Below are 21,689 nucleotides of genomic sequence, written 5' to 3'. Positions count from 1 at the left end.
GGGGTGTTGGATGACAGACGTCCAAGGTCGGTTTTGGGTCTTGGGTTGTGGACTGCCTCCTGAGTGTGGGTGAGGAGTCTGAAGGTGATCCTGCAGCAGACAGTGAGGCATTGTAGCTCTCTCAGGTGGACAGTGATGTGGCTGGGGCGGGGGATGTTGAAGATGAGGTGTGCGGATGCACCCTGGATGTGGACAAGTTCTCCTGCAGTTTTGCTGTTGTCCCTCCGTAGAGGGCATTGCTGTAGTTGACCCAGCTGGTGTCGTGGACCTGGGGGACGGTCTGTCTTGCCTTGGAGTGGATCTATCTGTGGATCATTTGCAGCATGCGGAGGGTGTTGCAGCATGAGGTACAGATGGTGTTGAGTTGCATGGTAATTGTGAGCGATGAGTCCATGATGAACACCAGCTTGTGTGCATGGCCACTGGGTGCTGGTGCGGTGCCCAGGCCGGTGGGACACAAGGAGTTGACCCAGCCGTAAGGGGACAATCCTCAGATGATGACCTCAGTCCTGTCCAAGTCCAGCCTCAGGTGGCTGATGTTCAGCCATTCGTCAACGCATCTCTGAAGGTTGGATCTGGCAATGGCTGGGTCTTTGGTGAGGGTGAGGAGCAGCTGGGTGTCAATGGCATATGAGATGATGATGAGGAGGTGTGCGCATGTGATGGTGGAGAGGGGGGTCATGGAGACATTGAAGATCGTCACGCTGAGAGATGAGCCCTGGGGCATGGGCCAGATGACCCCAGTGTACCACATGTGGAAGGGTGGAGGGTGGAGGCCGACTCCCTGGGCCTTGCTGGTGAGCTGCTTGTTGATTTAATCCTGGGCCCTCCTCTGGATACCAGTGTTTGAGATGTGTGAGCTGTATTATGCCATTGAGAGGTCAAGGGGGGTGGTCTCACCATTGTTGAGCAGGGCAAAGTTGTCGTTGGTGGTGGCAATTATGACGGTTGCACTGGTGTGATTACTGTGGAAGATGGTCTGGTGCCAATTGCCTGGAGCTGTTAGCGTGGAGGAAGTTTGTCAGTTGCTCGTTGAGTGTCTTCCTGATGACATTTGCTGGGTAGGGAAGCAGGGTGATGTTCCAGGAGATCCTGCGGTACTGCCGTCCATTGTTTAAGAAGGGCCTGGGTCTCTGCATGCCTCCAGCTCCCATGGAATGTGGCAAACTCAAAGGAGACATTCATGATGTGCTGGACGTGGGCTTCAAGGATGGGGAATGATGTGGTTGAGATGTTGTGTGGGAAGGGGCCTGATGGAGAGCCAGAGTGGATGTTGCACAAGAGCCAGGTGGAGTATTTGCTGCTGACGGGAGTCCAGAACCTGAGGGGCATTTGTTCCATGGATAATAGTGCTGTCTGCCTCTGTGTGCCAAGGCTATTGTGTATGTCCATGAGCTTGCAGTGGTAGAAAGTTGCAAGGGATTTGATCGGCCTTGCAAGGGTGGGGTGTGTTTTGGATGGAGAGCTGCTGTCAGTCCACTCACAATGCTGATGAGCTCCTTTATGTCGTGTGTTTTGGTGCCTCGGCCCTATCTGAAGGATCTCCACTTGTCCTTGCTGATGATATGGTGATGGCTGTGTGTGGCGTTTTCCAGGGCTGTATGGAAACTGATGGTTCTTTGTGTTGCAAGGTTTACACAAGAGTCCGGCTAGATCTGTATGAGTCCAGTAGGTCTGCCTTGTCCCAGGTGGCTTAACTGTTGTTGTGCTTCACAGAAAAGTCTGTCAATGTGGCAAGATTGTTGGATCAGTTGCTGATCCAGTGTGTGAGGTTGCAGGGTGTGGTGGGGGTGTTGATTCGAATGTCCCACACAGCTTGTCTGTGGTGACTTACATCACGCATCTTTGGGGGATCGGTAGCGGGGTGTGGGGCAGTGTGTTGCTTGTCGGAGACGTGGATGCAAATGTTGATGGACCAATGATGGATGGTGGTGTGGTTCTCCTCCAGCAAGAAGTTACTGGCCCCATCCACATATAGCCTGTGGAGGTGAGGGCGTGCGTGCAGATGTACGTGTTGATGGTTTTGCAGATTTGTGGATGTAGGCCAGGAGATCTGTAGATGAGTGTTACTTTGAGGGTTGCCAGGGGGTTGGTGCGAAACCGGATTTGTGACTCTGTGGGTGTACTTGTGAATAAATTGCAAGTCATCCTTCGGGATTGTTGGTGCCGTCCCTGCGGGTGATCTTGTATCCGTCAGAGATGGCAATGAAGAAGTTGTGTGCTGAGGATGCTTTTATCCAGGTTACTGTCATGAAGGTGATGTGTGGGGCTGTTGAGGAGGTAACAGAGTCCAATGGCATGCTGGTGGACGGAGCGGGTGTGGAGTAGGAGGCACATGACCTGGTTGTTCTGACAGGGTCTGGTAGACGGGCCAGCAACTGTGTAGGCAGTTGGAGTTGCACACTCAGCATGCAAAGGTGTTGTGTGTGCGCTTAGGGGTTGCCTGATAGCAGGCGGTTGCTTGTCTGAGGACATTGCTTGGAGGGTGGCTGCAGCATGAGCCTGTTGTGTGACGTGGGTCATGCAAGGACCAGAGGGTCGTGCACTGTGCACGTTGCAGGCGCAGACGGTCCTGCCTTTGGCACGGCGTTGGCACAACAGTGGCACAGACAAGCTGCTGGCTGCTTTAAGAATGGGTGGAGGGGGGAAGGGAGGAGCATTTTGGAGGTGTGTGGGTTGCAGAATCAGGGCACTCAGTGGGGCGGTGCCGCAGGTGAGTCTGCAGCAGGCGGAAGGGGGTGAGAAACTAGGCAAAAAGTAGCACACAAAGACAAGAAGGTCAGAAAGGCACAGTGCAACAGGTGTATGTAAAGGAAGGAGTGTCAGGTTACTCATGGGTCACTCCGAGAAAATGTATGAACAATCACCAAAAATGACGCCCACAGGATCAGGCAACAAAATGCGGAGCTGCACACAGGAGATACACTGTCGCAGGCGTTGACGTCCCGTTGTGGGGAGCAACCTGCACAAATACATACAGAACCAGGTACTTCATGCACAATGGAGATTATTTGCCATGAATAACTGCATGCATGTTGCCGAAGTACACATACACTCATATGCTCAATCTTTGACAATCATGCCATAGATGACACATGCAAACTGGCAAGAGATCTGCAGTAACAGAGATGAGGCACTTTGGATTGTGCTGAACACCTTTATTGCACAAACTCACAGAAAGGGAAATGCATCCATACGAACAGACTCACAGGTCAGTTGACAGAACATGTGGGACATACGCTGGACCCCCCCCTTCACAACACGGATGTTGTAAATCCCAATGAACTGGCACACAAGTTAAGGGGATGAGCCAAACACATCCTACTGCACACAGAGAGGCTGCAATTCACCATAGAGCCTGTTGTTGTGAAGTCCCACACTATGTCCACCCGTAGCATCCGCAATGTTTCAGAGGTAAGGTTTACGCACATTGATGCCTTCATCAGACTCCACACTCTACTACAGATGACTGTCAAGATGGGTGACTATCATGTCATGGGAGTGATGCTAGATGTTATATGCTCCATGGTGAGAAGACATGTATGCATGGTACAAAAACATGCACAGAAGCATCCCCACACATTCCCAACCCGTACCACCACCAAAAAGCCTTGCTGTAATCCTTGCCCAAACTGACATTTCCACATGTTCGCGCATGGAACGCTGATTCAGCACACGTTGCAATCCTCATGAAGAATAGCAGGAGGACAAAGATGACACGAGCAGACAACAGGCGCAAAAACCTGGGAATGACAGACACACAAGAAGTCACCTAAAACAAATCTCGCTGCACACATGGTCAGTTACGAAACATGAACAATGTTGGACACATGCAAATTTCAAAGAAAGTCTCTCTGCAAAACTGTGTGGCATGACATCATCACTAGAATGACACATCATTACACACATCAAAGTCACTTTGCATTCAGTCAGCTGGACACACACATTGCAACACATGCCACTCAATGCTACAAGCTTGCACACTCATACCCAGTGACTCGCCATTATGAGAAGAAGTTGCTTATGAGCTGACTCCGGATATCATCCTCCTCCTCCTCATCACTTGCCTCATGACCAAGCCCTGGATCCTCCACGGGTAGATGTTGCTGCTCATCAGGATCAAGGGTGAGTGGCACTGCCTTCTCAACGGCCATGTTGTGCAGCATGCAGCACACAATGAAGATTTTGCAGACCTTCTCCGGTGCATATGGAGGGACCCGCCTGTCTTGTCAAGGCACCGGAATCGGCTCTTCAGTGGGTCAGGAGATGCCGTAAGAGCCAAAGATACCGCAACACACAGGACAAACAGAGTTTACCCTCCAACAAGACATGCTTGTTCGTTGTGCAGCCGCAGCATCATTTGTGGCACCCTGCTATGCCTCATGATGTAGGCATCGTGTGCTGATCCTGGAAAACGTGCACAGACATGGGAAATCAGCATGTTAGCAAGACACACCACAAGGGCATTTATTGAGTGGTAATGTTTACGGTTGCAATAGGCTTGCTCCTGTGCCTGTGGTGGTACCAAAGCCACATGTGTCCCATCAATGGACCCAATGACATGGGGCATCCCTCCCAGGGCATAGAAATCACCCTTGACATCTGTCAACTCCTCAGGAGTAGGAAATTTGATGAATTCATCAAGGTGCTCCAACATGGCTGCCAAAACATCACGCAGGACACGGCTGAACATTGTCTGTGACATCCCACCAACATCAGCTATGGTCAATTGAAACGTACCTGTGGCAAAAAAATGTAGGGCTGCCATCACCTTCATCTTGGGGGTAAGCGCAGTAGGATACCTGTGTCACAGTTAGAGGTGCAGTGCCGGCTTGTCGGTCAAGTCCTCAATCAACTTTCGAGTGAATCTGTAATGTCGGATGCAGGCACGTTCCCTCATGGCAGCCAAGTCTGGCATTGGTCTTGGGACAGCCGGTGCCCTGCAAGACATTGTTTGAAGAATGAAGATTGAGAGTCTGCCAATATTAATGTCAATGAACATAGCACATGCTAAACTGCTACTAAACATCCGGTAACTATGGAGTCTGGTGTGTGCAATACATCCAGGACACATATGCCAGCTTGCTGGCACTCCTACGAAAAGCCAGATACACCTGTTGATTGTCAAGTCTACATGACATGCCCTGAAATGAGCTGGGGGCAAGTCTGAGTGAACAGCCAGAGATATCACCAGAGTGACACACATCCACATAGCTGCATTGGAAGGATGTCATCTCATCCAGACAGTTGACTGCAAGGCACACGCACAGGTCACATGGAATGTCAAATGTACATATGAAACACATTGCGATGAAGGGGTACACGTGACAACAAATAAACACAGCCATTGAGACGACGCAGACATGTATGCCTGGGAAAATATGATGTCCAATGCACACAGACGCTACAGCCGTGGGAATCCACATGTGGCATGGTGTGCGTAGATGTGTGCCATGCCCATCTCCACACAGACCCATGTTGGATGCACCAACAGCAGATGCAGTTGACGGAACACTAACAGCAAGCTCATGGGAACACATGACACACACCTGACATAGTCACATAGGGGCACGTTGATCGTGACATATCAGTTGATAGAGTGTCCCTGGCATTAGGAGACAGGTGCGGGTGGTGATGACTGTGCCATCCCACTGCTGCTGTGCATGACACAGTTGGACTACAGACACACATGTGGCAAGTGTCAAGGTGATGTGTGCCACATAGTGCCCCATCACACATGACATGTGTACACAGGTCATCACACATCAATTGTGAAACTAGATGAGATTACCTGTGCAATATAACTGGCTGACACACCTAGGGCCTACACATGAAAGTATGCAATGACAAGTACTTGATGTACATCCTTGTGTGACTCGTAGCCCTCCATTCCTGGCGCGTGTACACCTCGTATCACTATTCTACTGGTGTCCGTACGGGTATGTGTGAAACGCACCGTACACACGCATTCATTGCGTGTGTACGGTCTGTATCACTGTTCTCCTGGTGCCGTAGGGGTATGTGTGAAACGCACCGTACCCACGCATTCATTGCGTGTGTACGGTCCGTAACACTATTCTACTGGTGCCGTAGGGGTACTGTGAAACGCACCATACACAAGCATTCATTGCGTGTGTACGGTCCGTATCACTATTCTACTGGTGCCGTACAGTACATGTGAAACACACCGTACTTGTGTGTGGATTTCAAAATTACATAGGGGACACATAAGGGACAAGTGTTAGGCCCAAAATGGATGCTGGTTTTCATGGATACAGAGTTTTCATTTGCAATGTGTCCATCAGCTGTCCTGGAACAGTCAGTTGGCCAAAAAATACAATGTTGCAAAGTGGTTGTTGACTTGACATGATGCTCAAAATTTGAACGATGTGAATGCGTGTCATTGGTGTATGTTTAAAGGGATTGGAGTAAACGTATGATGCGAATGAGTCTGACCAATCACTATGTAGTCCTCTAAATGAATGCCCCTCAGCAAGACAGATATAAGGCAGCCAGAAACCATGAAAGGGCACTTGCCTGCACAACTTTCCAGTCGACCACACTGCTGCTGTCTCTGCTTCCTCTGGACCATGTCGCGTACTGTGGAGAGGGCTCAGCCATTCACCCTAGAGGAAAATGAGGCGTTGCTGGACTGCCTCCTCCCACAGTACCCCAAGCTGTATGGGAGACCAGGGGAGCAGGTGAGTGCTGACTCCACTACCTTTGCCTATGCACCTGTTGTGTGACTGTCACTTCTGGCTTTGTGTCCAGGTGTGACAGACATGCAATGTTGTTTAGAGTGGGTCCCAGGAGGGGGACATGCTTATGTCTCTCATGCAGAGCATGAGGTAGTTCCTGTGTGCACTACTCACTTGCATTGTTCTTACTGTGAAATTCACTGCATAGTGCATGACACATTCAGCCTGGCAAATCCTTGGTGTCTTTTTTCCCTATTGTCCTGAGGTGATTCAGTGGTCCCCCCGGTATGACAGGTGACTGTACCCAGAGATGTGTATGAGTTGAGTGGACCTGTGGTGAGAGTGTCCAAATGATGTGTACGACCTCATGGACATTGATGTGTGTGAATGTTCCTTGTCATGTGGGTGAGTGTCTAAGTGAAGTATTGCACCACAGCTGCATGGAGGAGGCAACAGCTCTTCCCATCTGATGTGACAAGTAATCCGTGCGTGTGTCTGACTTGCAGAGCTAGCATGACACCTGTGACACCCCACAGGCAAGTGGCACATGTGCAGAGTGAGGGTTGTATCCGCTGTTGTCACTGACATGCGAGTGATCTGTGCCTGGGTGTGTCTGTCTAGTCTGCTGAGGGTGCATCAGTGGAGTGGGACATGTGACTGCTTGGCACGTGCTGTCCATCAGCCTGCTGTTGCATGTGCTGCACAGTGTGTGCCATAATCAGTGAGTGTGTCACACCCCTTATGCCACCTGTTGACTTTCAATGCCATGTAGTGCATGTGGGCTTGCACACAGGCCAAATTCTCATTGAGAATGATGCAATTCCTGTCAGCATCCTATGCCCTGTTCAACATATCAAAGATGTTCAAATGTGTGTCTCTGGGACATGGAGCAGGTGTAGTGATGTTATCTCACTTTGTCATCCTGACAGGTAACTGCCAACGAGAAGATGGTGATCTGGCAGGACATCGTCAGGGCCGTGAGATCGGTGGGGGATCGGAGTCAGCGCCTACCACAGGTCCGAAAACGGTGGCAGGACATCCGGTGCTGGACCCCGCGGATCGCCCGGGTCCAGCTGGGGTTCGACCCTCCTCGCCCCCACAGCGGCCGCCGACGCCTGACCTCCCACATGACCCGTGTCCTGGCAGTGGTCTTCCCTGACCTCGATAGGCAGTTACAGGAGAGACTGCAGCAAGGAGGGGGTAGGTACATGGCTGTTTGTTGTGTTATGTGTCACCAGCTTTTGGAAGTGCTCTGTAGCCTGGATACACTCCCAGAGTTTATATGTGCAGTGCATTTTCTGTTCCCCAATGTCACCTGGTGCTCTTTTTCATCCCTTCCCCTTCTTGACATGTGTCCCCTGGTCTGTGTGTAATCACATTTGCACATGGTCATCTAGGGTGCCAGGAAATCAAAGTGCACATTACTTTCCGCATCATGTGGGAGGGTGGTATGTGACATGTGTTGGTACCTTGCCTGTGCCATGACCTGTTCACTATGTTGGGGGTCCATATTTGTTGGCACTGATGATGAGTTTCAACATAGGGGTGTGAGGTTTCAACTGAACACCCTTGCACCATGCATGACCAATGTTGTGGCCTCAGACATGATGTGCATGAGTGGGAGATATGCATAGTGCCATGACGGTTGCTCATGGTACAGTCAGCTCATTACAGGAACACGGAGCAGTGTGCCCACGACAATCCCCTGAGACACCCTGGCCTCCTAATCATGTGTGTCATCTAACACTGTGCACATTCTCAGTGGGTTCAGCATAGGTCTGCCTCTGTCGCATTGTTACCTGGCCTAGTTTGTATTTTTCCAATGTGTTCTACATGCGTCCACTGGACAGGGCTACACCATTTTGCTTGTGCATACTCACACTGGGCAGTGCCTGTGTGGCTATTCACAACAATCTGTTGATGGTTGTTTGTCACAAATATGTGTTGCCAGCCCCACGAGGTGATGAAACCCTGATTAAGAGGTGTCACTTCTTGATCTGTATCAATCACATTGACTCAGGTATGGGGGGTTGTGCGGGAGAGGCCCACATGGGAACCTCTGATTTCTCCTTTCCAGGTCTGACCTGTGTGTGAGAATTGGCTGTACAAAGAACCACCGTGCAGTGACCCTGTGATGGTGGCCAGTGCTTAATGTTTGTGCTTTGCAGCGTGTGTCATTTTTTTAAAAACATGATTAATGCTCATACATTTTTGGCACATGTGTGTGGTTTAGTTGCAACGCAGTTTGGTCTTTGTGTGCTGACATCTGTGTGGACATTCTGGATTGCCATGAGGGTGTCTCAACTGTACAGCTACGTTTTTTTACAACACAATTGCAGGCCCTTTAGGTTATGCATTGTCCTGGGTTTGGACATGTGTGCCACTCTACTTGACAGGCAGTCGGTCATATGTGTAGCCAACTGTGTCATCAGGTAACGGATGGTAATGTGACAACTTACATAATTCAAGTTGTTAGTCAAAAATGTTAGTACCTTGACACTCACAGAACTTGTCGACAGTTCTTCATGTTTTAAATGTTGTAATTTGATGATTTGTGTTAAGAACACTAATGTGCCTGCATGAAAGATGTCTCCCAAGGAAGTGCACACCAAACGACATTTCCACTTTCATGGAACACGCTGGCACCTTTTCACAGAAGCCACTGTTAGAATTAAATGGTGTTGCAGATTCTCTGTATACATGTTCCCTCAGTGGTCTTGATTTTGTGAAACTCCTTTGTTGTTGGTGATACAAACTAACGTGTGTCAAGACACACGGGCCCTCCATGGGCCCATGTATATGTACTTTCTGCAACACCATTTATTTCTAACAGTGGCTTCTTTGAACTCCTTCTTCTTTTGACTGGGTGTGAGTGTTTGATTGGTTCTGATGCTCCGTCCATCACCAACCCCTTTTGTACCGCTTTGTTCGCCATAAGTTGGCAGGGTATGCTCAGACGTGAGTCCCTTGCTCACTTTGCCACTGGATTCAAGCAAGCCTGGCTGAAGACGACTGAAATGCCAGAAACCGGTCTTAGGAAGCTTGTTTCCGGTCCAGGGAAGGCATGGCTTGGCAGTTCGGGCTGGACTGTTCCCATGAGGCACAGGGTCAGACTGATTTGCATATGGCCATGTCTGAACTGGGGTGGCAGAGTGGGCTAAAGAACGGTGATGGATCAAACCCAGATCTGTTGACTGGGTGGGAGTGTTTGATTGGTTCTGATGCTCCGTCCATCACCAACCCCTTTTGTACCGCTTTCTTTGAAAAAGGTGCCAGCTTCTTCAATGACAGTGTAAATGTAGTTTTGTGTGCACTTCCTTGGGAGACATCTTTCATGCAGGCACATGAGTGTTCTTTTCTTGAAATGGCGAATTGCCACATTCAATACATGTTGATTGTGTAAAGTATTGTGAGACCCAAGGTAACAACATTTTTTCGTTTTGTGTTCCAAAGTACTTACAGGTCTCTGAGTGTGGTGACACCTTGAGTAGTGAGGTGTGTTAGTTTTCCTTGGGTGCACCACTACTGTTTCTTTCAGGGTAAACAAGAGGTGGCATGACTTCATTGTATTGCTGTGCTCACCTGTTCACAGACACTAGCTTCTCAGTGTATTTCACATTCAAGTTGTGGCCTGGTGTGTTCGTTTTTTCCTTGTGTCCAAGTGGCATAGTGGGTCTACCAACTGGGCAGTACAGGGCTTACATATGTGTGGAGTAATCTAGCTGTTACTCATGATGCATTGCCTGATATGCACTGTGACCTATTGTTTTTGTGCTCATGTGTCAGATGTATACAGGTGACTGATGCATTTTTGTTTCTTCTCCTTGCCCAAAACATCATCATCCGCAACAGAAGGAGACACCTGCACGGACCTGGAGGAGGGACCCAGCAACAGTGCCACCATTGCTGGCGTGTCCAAGGGAGCCAGTGGCACGGAGGGCGAGGGGAGTCAGTCAGAGAACCGGTCTGGAGGTGATACCACCTACGACCCCGACGGGTCCGACGCTGACTTCCTGGAGGAGCCGGAGGCTGCTACTCCACCTGGCAGCATCCCCACATCTGTCCCTGCCTCCTCCGTTACAATCTCCACCCTCCCAGTTGCTCCTGTCCCTTCTGTCCGTGCAGAGGCACACATGTCTCATTCGGCCCAGGCACCGCACCCCCTGCCCCTGTCACCCCTGCTGCCCTCAGTGAAGAGTCTGCGGACATACTGCGGCAGTTGCAGGTTGGGCAGGCATCAGTGCTGAATGTCCTCCATGGCCACACTAAACTGCTCACACAGATGGTGTCGTTCATGGAGGGCATGTCAGCAACAATATGTGACCAACTCAAGATTTTGCGGTCCATGGACTCTTCCCTGATGGCAGCAGTTACTCTCCTGCAGCGCTCCGTCCCCCCCCTACCTCGGACCCATCCACACTTCCCTCTCCCATACCTGTCCAACGCGCACCCAGACAGTCACGATCACGCACACCCACAGGGTCTGGGCATAGATGACATACAAGTAGTCACAGTCGCAGTCCGCAGTCCTCACAACCCGGTCCCTCCAAAACCACTCCCCTTGGCTCCCCTGCCAAACGCTCACCCAAGCAGATCTTTCTGGGTGTGCTGGACCTCACCCCCACCGAGCCACCCCCCCACAAGCGGGCGAGGAAGTCCCCAGGCACGGGAGTTGAGTCCCCCACCACATCAACCCCCTCCCCCAGGAGCGCTGCACCCCATCCCTCACCCACCACACCCTCCCTTGACCCTGGGGAATCCTCAGGTGCAGGGGTTCGGATGGACGTACAAGCAGCAGTGTGCAGCACCAAGCTCACCTTCACCTTCGGCGCTGCCCCACTCCCTCACCCCCTGTGGTGGAGACGTCCACCCCTGCACCCACCACACCTACCCTTCCCCCTCCTGTCCCTGCAGTGCCTGGTACGGCCACAGATGATGCCCCCCGTCCGACGAACCTGGAGGTTCATTTTTGCAGGCATGCTAGGGGTAGATGCGGTCCCCTACATCCCCCCTTGGACTTTACGTATGGACTGGCCATTGGCCTCTGTAAATAGTCTATTTTTTAATATTTTTTTTAGTGCTGAATAAAGCCTTTATTTTTACTTTCAACACTATTGCATTTCAGGTACTTGATGTTGGTGATGAGGCTCCTGGAGTTGGTGTTCTTGTAATGTGTTAGGGTTCTGAGAAATGTTTATGTATGATGGTCATGAGGTGGACCATGGTATCTGTGTGCCATCACAATGTCTCTGCAAAGAATCATTGGTAGTGTGTGTTCATTTTGTTTTAAGACATTGTCCCAAGGAGTGTTCCTTCCTCTGTGGCACCTGACATCTTCCCTGCAAACAGTTGCACTATTGTTGTGCTGACCTGTGTCAACATTTCCTTTGTTGGTGACGGATCCTTTCAACAATGGTCATCCCTGCTCACCGATGTCTCCTGCTGAATCGTCTGTGCCATCCTTGCTAGTCACTGTACTTGTGTTTTGAGTATGTCGAAATTCCTTCAGGGACAAATTCACCATTTTCAGCACTATGCATGTGTGTAATCACAGCCTACCTCACAAATGGTACTTGTTATGCAGGGTATTTGGACACCTGAGTCACAATTGTGGGCATTGTTTCTAGGGGACTTCCACCCTATTCCTTCCATGAGAGACAACATCTTGGTGGCTGGACCAGCACCTGGAAATTCCTATCAGTCCTGGGATGTGCGTGACAGTGTGTGTTCCCTTTGGCTATCTTAGTTTTGTAGGCAGTTACATGACTATACAGTCTTGTGGCATGATATCAGGGTGTGTATTGTGCTGCATCCGCCATGGGTGGGTATGCATGTGTTATTTGTCCTCACACCCACATGTGGTATGTCATGCACTGGGTGAAAGACATCAATCCTCCTGGGAGTGGGACACTGCTGTCAGTGATGTGTTGTTATAGCACTGTCATCATTGTCCAAAATTAGGGATGCGTGCATACCACCATGTAGGTGTGGTCATCTGATAATGATGTACACCCCCCAATATCTCTGTCCACTGCTGGGAGTCCTCTGCATCTACCCCCATGTCTCTGTTCACTGCTGGGAGTCCTCTGCACCCACCCCTCATATTGCAGGCCACTTCTGGTAGTCATATGCACCCACCCCCATGTCTCTGTCCACTGCTGTGAGTCCTCTGCACCCACCCCCATGTCTCTGTCCACTGCTGGGAGTCCTTTGCACCCACCCCCATGTCTCTGTCCACTACTGGGAGTCCTCTGCACCCACCCCCATGTCTCTGTCCACTGCTGGGAGTCCTTTGCACCTACCCCCATGTCTCTGTCCACTGCTGGGAGTCCTCTGTACCCACCCCTCATATTGCAGGCCACTGCTGGGAGTCCTCTGCACCATCCCTCATGTCTCTGTCCACTGCTGGGAGTCCTCTGCACCCACCCCTCATATTGTAGGCCACTGCTGGTAGTCATATGCACCCACCCCATGTCTCTGTCCACTGCTGGGAGTCCTCTGCACCCACCCCCATGTCTCTGTCCACTGCTGGGAGTCCTCTGCACCCACCCCCATGTCTCTGTCCACTGCTGGGAGTCCTGTGCACCCACCCCCATATGTCTGGACACTGCTGGTATTCATCTGCACACACCCCTCATATTGCAGGCCACTGCTGGGAGTCCTCTGCACCCACCCCCATGTCTCTGTCCACTGCTGGGAGTCCTCTGCACCCACCCCCATGTCTCTGTCCACTGCTGGGAGTCCTGTGCATCCACCCCCATATGTCTGGACACTGCTGTTATTCATCTGCACCCACCCCCATGTCTCTGTCCACTGCTGGGAGTCCTCTGCACCCACCCCTATGTCTCTGTCCACTGCTGGGAGTCCTGTGCACCCACCCCATATGTCTGGACACTGCTGGTATTCATCTGCACACACCCCTATATGTTTGTCCACTGCTGGTATTCATCTGCAGCCACCCCCATATGGCTGGACACTGCAGGTATTCATCTACAGCCACCCCTATATGGCTGACCACTCTTGGGAGTCCTCTACAGCCATCCCTACATGTCTGGACACTGCTGGTATTGATCTGCAGCCCCCCCCATATGGCTGGCCACTGCTGGGAATCCTCTGCACCCACCCCCTTGGAGCAGTACACTGCTGGCCTGGATCTACACACACACCAATATGAAGGTAACATGCAGGGCCAGACCGTAACCCTACATTCGTAGCATGTGTACGCCTCGTATCCCAAATGTACTGGTGCCATAGGGGTACGGGTGAAACGCACCGTACCCCCGCATGCATTGCGTGTGTACGCATCGTATCACTATTGTACTGGTGTCCGTAGGGGTATGTGTTAAATGCACCGTACCCATGCATTCATTGCGTGTGTATGGTCCGTATCACAGTTCTATTGGTGCCGTAGGGGTACATGTGAAATGCACCGTACCCACGCATTCATTGCATGGGTACGGTCCGCATCACTATTCTACTGGTGCCGTACAGGTACGTGTGAAATGCACTGTACCCACGCATTCATTGCGTGTGTGCGGTCTGTATCACTGTTCTCCTGGTGCCATAGGGGTACGTGTGAAACGCACCTTACCCACGCATTCAATGCGTGTGTACGGTCCGTATCACTATTCTACTGGTGCCGTAGGGGTATGTGTGAAACACACCGTACCCACGCATTTATTGCATGTGTACGGTTCATATCACTGTTCTCCTGGTGCCGTAGGGGTATGTGTGAAACGCACCGTACCCACGCATTCATTGCGTGTGTACGGTTCGTATCACTATTCTACTGGTGCCGTAGGGGAACGTGTGAAACACACCGTACCCACGCATTCATTGCATGTGTACGGTCCGTATCACTATTCTACTGGTGCCGTAGGGGTACGTGTGCAACGCACCATACACGTCCACTTCCGTAGTTGTGGTACGCAGGGGTTGCTGGACACGCCCCGCAAAGTGACCAGACCCTGGTGGTAATGGATGGGCTCCATATTATAGGTTTGGATTTGGGTATGGGGTATATTTTCTGCTCCTCACCTCCACCCTGGACCCTGGGTGGTGTTCTCACCTTCTGCGGCGTGTGCGTCGGGTCCGGTGCACCAGGCTGTAGGCTAGGAGGACCGGGATGACACGTACGATGTGGTTCATGGCGTGTACGTCGCGTACCGGGGCTCCATTGCGTAGCGGTTCGCCTAGGACTCTGCTTTTCTGGCTGTGTTGGCTCCCGTGAAAAAAGAGCTGTATGGAGTAACGTAGGGACGAATCGTACTTGCTGGGCCGGAAACCGCTGCTTGAATACGTCTGGAAGTCGCGTACAAGCTGTTCCGGTTCAGAATCATTGTTTTTTTTTACCCGTAATGTCTTTTGTACGAAATGTACGGAAATAGGCTTTCTGTACGAATCGTACTTCCTAGGTTGTACGGAAAGTTTACCGGGTACGAGTCGTACGGAGAAAACACTCCGTACAACGATTCGTCCAGTATTGGAATCGGCCCCATTATCCCTTTGAGGCAGGTACAATGAAGGAGAAAAATGTATTTTCTCCAAACGTTTCTACCCTTGCATGTGTGGTGTGCTGGACAGAACACTTACAAATGCATAGCATTTTGTACCTATGTCACAATCTGTGGGATCCCCCAAGCCACAGAGGTCGAATTTCTGATGCCCTGGTGCAAGGACTCAGTTCAATGCACCAACATGAATTAGAAATCCAGTTGAACTGCGACCCGTGTACAAGCCACTGAGCAATACTGTGTGAACAGTGTTTTCTGGACGCAATTAATCCTTCTAGATGTGGTAAAGTACATTGTGGAACTTCAAACCCTATTTTGTAATTTAATATTACACTTAAAATAGGACTAGGAAACAAGGGATATACTTTAAAAATTGTATTTCTAAAACCCAAGTCTAGTGCATAAAATAGGAAAGGAAACCACACAGAATGCAAAAATATGAGAAGCAATGTATGACCTTGTCAGGGAAAACAATATGAACACTCATAACATGGTTACCAAGTTCCTAGCATCCTAATACCCTATAGCTACTTGTGCACATTATGCTAGATTTCAGCAGAAGCGTGAAATAGGAACCCATTACATCAATCAAGTTGTTTTTAGATAGATCACACAGCATACCTTCTCATGGTAAACAATTGCTGTTTAGATATCCTTTATGGCAGCTGTTGAACTGTGAATGATAAGCAGAGCCAGGCTAAAGGCCACTTCACTGCACTGCTCCGAGAGCCTGTAACTGACAAGGATTGATCGTGGCTACAAACTGGCATGATCTGTCTTGATTGTACCAGCATAAAGCCCTTCCAATATAAGTATGTGTGCATGCACCCTGGTTCTGCTCCAGCCCTTGCAAAGAGAGCGGCAGTGCCATATCAAAGGAGGTATGGCTCTGTGGTGCTCTCTTCCATAGTGCAAAGGAATGCAGGGCTGAAACCTTGGTTTCTGCGGGGTTGAATTTTTCAGCAGATGAATCCTTTATGACTATTTCCAGATGCAAATCACAAACACCTGGAAAATGAATGCCAATTGATACATTAAATACACGTTTGAAAAGTTCAATTATGGACAGTTCAAATCGAGAAAATAGTCTGTAAAAGCCCAATATAAATAACCAAAATTGTTATTCTATTATTCATCTTCTCAGGAGCAAAACAGAGACACAAAGTTTCACAACCACCTGCATTAAAAGACTTTTATGTTCAAATGTGCTATTGCACCAAAGAGTTAACATGGGTACACAACAACTATGCTTTTCTTTGTGTAGTAACAAACCAATGGTAGTGTAACATGATTGGCCCAGCAGACACACCTGTAATGACACATCTGCTAACATGGCATGGCTATCCTCAAACAATAAGCAAATAGAAAATAAGGTGATTTGGCTGAGCATCATACAAAGAATATTCATGACATTACATAATATCATGTGATTTAGATATGGCTGGTTGTATGCAGTTTAGAATTTGTACAGAAGGGTTACCCGTGAGCACAGTTCTTATTCATGACTCCACTTAGTTGAAAATGATCATGTCAAAAACATTGAGAACATGAATGCTGTGAAGGTAAGCAGATATTGGTGAGTATACCTCTGCTATCTAACTCCACTTCTATGAACCTTGAATATTTAACGTCAAAGTATATATATGTGGATGCCTATATATACTTACCTTCATGATATTCTGGTAGTCAAAATTCTTGTCTAATTAATTTTGCAAATCAATATGTAAAAGTCAATGGGCCAGATGTATTAAGCGTTTTACCGTTCGCAAACGGGCCAATTTGCAGAATTGGCCCCTTTGCGAATGGTAAAAAGCCTTTTGGGATGTATCATCTCAAAAGGCATTCGCAAAATAGGGAATCGCAATATTTGCAATTACCTATTTTGCAAATGCATTTAGGGAAATGCAATTTGCGATTCCTTAAATGCAAAGCTGGAAGCAATAACATTTTGCTACCTGGCTTTAAGGAATCGCAAATTAATTTGCAAATTTCTAGCAAAATGCACTTTTTTGCATTTTTCTTGGTGCCATGTGGCTTACATACATGCCCCTAGAGCATGTATGTGTGCCAAATGTGCACACATGCATATTTCAGGGGTGCAACAGGGTGTTCTTTTGGCCCCTTGCACCCTTGAAATTTCATGCGCAATGTGCGAATACCTATTCGGTACTCACAAATTGCACATGCAATTCCCATCCATTCCTATGGGCCTCTAGGCCCATAGAAATGAATGGGAAGCCATTCCTTATTTGTGACTTGTAATTTGCAAGTCGCAATTAAGGAATGCGTAGGAATTACAATTTTATTTGGGAAACCTACATGCATTGCATTTTGTGAGTCCATAATAGAGAATCAGAAAAATTCGCTATAAGGGGCTCGCAAAATAAAATGTTGATATAACTGGCCCAATATTCTGGTGATAAACTGCTCACCTTTGTGCAGAAAATAATAAGCAATGAGCAAAAAAAATTTAGATGCTTGGGCATTTCCGCTGATATAATTGGTGTGCGACATTTTGGAATGTCAGGGCTTCAAGTCAAAGCTAGCTAGAGAAATTAATTCTGAAAGGCAGATGAGAAATTGTATTGAAAAGACTGACCAACAGGTTTAAGTTGTTTTAATATCAAGTAGGGAATTGATTAATTAATATTTTCCTTTAATACGAGATTGATTTTTAATCTACTTCACAGCTGTCACAGATGCTACTGAAAAGAGACACTTCATAGCATCTCTGCAAGAAACCAGATTCTCCTCCATGGCAGAGAGTGATATACAGAGAGGTTGACAAAGTGAACCATGGGCATGCAGAGAACTTTCCCATGTTGTGGAGCTGGCAACATCTGACAAATACGAGGCAGAAGACAGACAATGACAATTCAATGACAAAGTCGTAGATTTGCATCCACATATTTACCACCTCACACGGACGTAGATCTACAACTACGGTATTCTCAAATTTGTTCGAGGTATACACCAGAAACCCTGCACTAGTGAAAGATTTCCAGGGAAAATCTGGGATACGTAATGAGAATTTCATTTTCTCTGTCAAAAATTTACGTTTCCTTTTCTCCCAGTGATAAAGGGTATGTGTTATAATCTGGTCCCGGTTCCCTTTCCCCTTTCCCCCCTCCCCTCCTCGCCTATTGGGTTTGCCCAGCTCTGGAATGTTGGGGCTCTTGTTAGAATGTGGGAGATTGAGAGCGAGAGGCTGAAGGATCCACTACGAATAAACCTGTTTTCCTGAACTTCCTGGCCTGGTGTTCTGTATTACAACAGTTTATTTGGCGACGAGTGAACCTACCGTGCTGGGGACGGTCTGGATCCTTCCCCCAGTTTCATTCTGCCTTTCGCTGAGCCTCCTGATTGCTGAACTCTCGCAAAGCTCTTCCTGGGTCGGAGTGTTCTTAGACTTATGTGATCGCTGTCTTCCTCTCACCCAACGACCTTGTGCCTGGCGAGTTCCTTACTGCCTCGTAATTGACATGCTCATGTTCCATGTCCTGCCGTTACTGTGACCGGGTTTGCCTGCTCCCGTATCCTTCTAAGAAGCGTGCCTTTGATGTGCGTGCCTTTGATGTGCCTTCGTCCGGAGCTCCCAAGCAGCGACTGCTTCGTGCTGGGTCGTGTACTCCGGTGGAGGTGCTCTCTTCCTGCTCCGCGCCTGAGGTGCCATTTTCATGTGGTGAGTGCACTCCTGTCAGCGCTGAGGCGGCGTTCTGTGGTGAGTCAAATCCTGTCAGCGCTGAGGCGGCGTTCGCTTCCGGCTCTTACGGGGTCATTTCTTGGAGTTCAGCCCTGCTGGTAACTTTACCTCACGGAGGACGCTCCCTAGAGAGACAGTGCTCCTCATTTTCGCCGGATTAGCTCCACCTGCTGGCCAAAGTATCCGCTGCGCAGTGAAACTCTTTTTACAAGCCTTTCCAGCCTGCTTCGAATTATTCGCTGACAGGCTCAGGATATTTAACTCTCATTGTTTTACCTTGGGGGTCAGCCCTTTTACATTATCGCATCATATTGGGTGGGGTTACCTAGGTTTTGCCAGTAACCATCATATTGGGTGGTGCTACCTGTGTTCTGCCAGCAACCCCTCCCGTTTTTTGACCAGGGCTGTGATTGCTTTCTTTTTCTCTAATTCTAGTGCCTTTTCCTTGCAATTTATCGCCCCAGTGTCCTTCCTCCACTTCTTTCACCTTCTCCAGGATTCAGTTTCTTTCTCTCTTCTCCTCGCTTCCATATCATGTCCGCATTCGCAATGTCGCAACCCCCTCCATTCCTTGATGAGTGTGGTGATCCAGCACTTCCATGGAAAAAATGGGTAAACCTATTTGAATCCTACCTTATTGCTATTGGGGGTGACAGATTTTCTGCGGTGCGTAAACAACATGTCCTACTGCATAATCTGGGGAAACAAGGGAGAGAAATTTTGGATGACTTACCTGATTCTATTGTTGACGGTGTAAATGTGGAGGCAGTGGGTGAGGGGGATGTCCAACATGATGTGTATCAGTTAACATTATTGAAATTGGAGGCACAATTTGGTGACAAAATTAATATTGTCTTAGAACGTCACAAATTTTTCTTGCGCATTCAGGGGAAAAGTGAGAAAGTGGTAAATTACATAGCTGCTTTGAGAGGTCTAGCCTCTACATGTGAATTTGGTATGTTATCCGAGTCTCTAATCAGGGATCAGTTAGTAAGATGTACCAGTAACAAGAAAATTCAAGAAAGACTACTAGCAGAAGCCCCAGATTTGAAACACGCAATTGATATTGCTAAAAGCATAGAACATACAGCTTACTCTATGAACGAAATGAAGGAAGCAGTCGAGGTAAAACAAGTCGCAGTGAGCAGTGTGCACAAAATATCTAGCAAAGACAACAAGTACAAACCTCCAGTTTCTGGTCCTGATGTACACACTGCAGTGGGTAACAAACCTAAATGTTACAGGTGCGGGAATCCCAATCATCTGGCCAACAGTATGAACTGTCCTGCTAGGGGTGTCGTATGTAGCAAGTGTAAGAAAAGGGGTCATTTCTCTAAAGTATGTCATAATGCAAAAACCAATGTCACCCATATGATAGAAAGTGATTTAGATCCACAACCCCTTAGCGATGATATAGTTTTCCAAGTAGCCAACTTTTCTGAATGCAGTAGCACTTTCTACCCGAAGTGCAAAATATTGTTGGACAATGTTAAGTATGAAGTTTACGCTGATTCTTGTTCCCCATATACACTCGTGAATGAAGCTACATTTCTGGCTAATTCCGGGGCACGAGCGTATAGCCTTCTGCCCCCAGACATCAAACCAGGGGGATACAACCAAGATCCCATACCGCTGGTGGGGATGCTACTTATGAACATTGACTTCAAAGATAGATCGACTGTGGGGAAAGTTTACATCACAAAGAACGGGTCTAACCTGCTTGGATGGAAACACCAAAAGGATTTGGGAATCAAATTAGACCCTAACGCACCTGAACCGGTGTACCTGATTGACAGGTCCAACATTGGGAAGGAAATATGCAACAAATTCCCAGAGGTGTTTATGGACAAATTAGGACTCCTAAAAGGTTTCCTCCACAAAATCAAACTTAAGGCAGATGCCAAACCTATCGTTCACAAACCTAGGTCCATTCCACTTTTGACAAGAGAGCCGCTCAAGAAGGAGCTGGACAGATTGGAAGAGTGCAAGATCATAGAGAGAATTGAGAGCTCTGAATGGTTGGCGCCCATCGTGGTAGCAGCCAAAGGGGGAAACAAGGGGATCCGTCTATGTGTGGACCTCAGGGATTTGAACTCTAATATTTGGGTGGACAGACACCCTCTCCCCAACATAAATGAAATGCTGTCTACAATCCACGGGGCAAAAGTCTTTACAGTTCTAGACCTATCCTCAGCATACCACCAAGTTGCTCTCCATCCGGAATCTAAACCTCTCACCTCTTTTATAACCATGCATGGGGCGTATCAGTTTTCCAGATTACCTTTCGGATTGGCGGCGGCGGCGGCAGTATTTCAACGCATCATGCAACATATACTGCAAGGTCTGGGAAAAGTTCTTTGCTTCCAAGATGACATCTTGATTCATGGTTCATCCTCTGAAGAACATAATAATTTAGAAGCGGTGTTGACCAGATGCAGTAAGGCAGGTTTCACCACTCAGAGGGACAAATGCAAAATTGGGGTGGAATCTGTGGTCTATCTCGGCCACACCATATCAAGCGAGGGAATCAAACCTAAATCCAGTTTGGTAGACTCCGTTAAGCTAGCCCCAGAGCCCACCAACAAGGAGGAGCTCAAATCATTTCTGGGCCTAGCGGAATATATGGCTAAGTTCGTCAAAACTTTGCAGATCAGGTGCGTCCCCTCAGAGAGATGCTGAAGAAGGGTTCTAAGTTTGAGTGGAATCAAGATCATCAATCAGCTTTCCAACTCATCAAGAAGGCAATCGTGGATGCCCCTATTCTGAGTGCTTTTG

At 48.6% G+C, this 21,689-nt stretch overlaps 1 protein-coding gene across 1 annotated transcript in view; it reads right to left on the bottom strand.

Moving 5' to 3' along the window:
* The window catches only part of LOC146806222 (olfactory receptor 52K2-like), a 144,820-nt gene extending 123,521 nt beyond the window's left edge, over positions 1 to 21,299 (bottom strand). The window contains exon 1 of the mRNA XM_085623901.1: positions 21,196 to 21,299. Coding sequence (XP_085480027.1) covers positions 21,196 to 21,299 — 104 coding nt within the window. The remainder of the gene's footprint in view (positions 1 to 21,195) is intronic.
* Between the last annotated feature and the right edge of the window lie 390 nt (positions 21,300 to 21,689).

Source organism: Triturus cristatus, chromosome 8 (genome assembly GCF_964204655.1).
Source record: "Triturus cristatus chromosome 8, aTriCri1.1, whole genome shotgun sequence".
Classification (NCBI taxonomy): Eukaryota; Metazoa; Chordata; class Amphibia; order Caudata; family Salamandridae; genus Triturus; species Triturus cristatus.
Note: the sequence above shows the minus strand (reverse complement) of the source record. Positions and strands in the feature narration are given on the sequence as shown.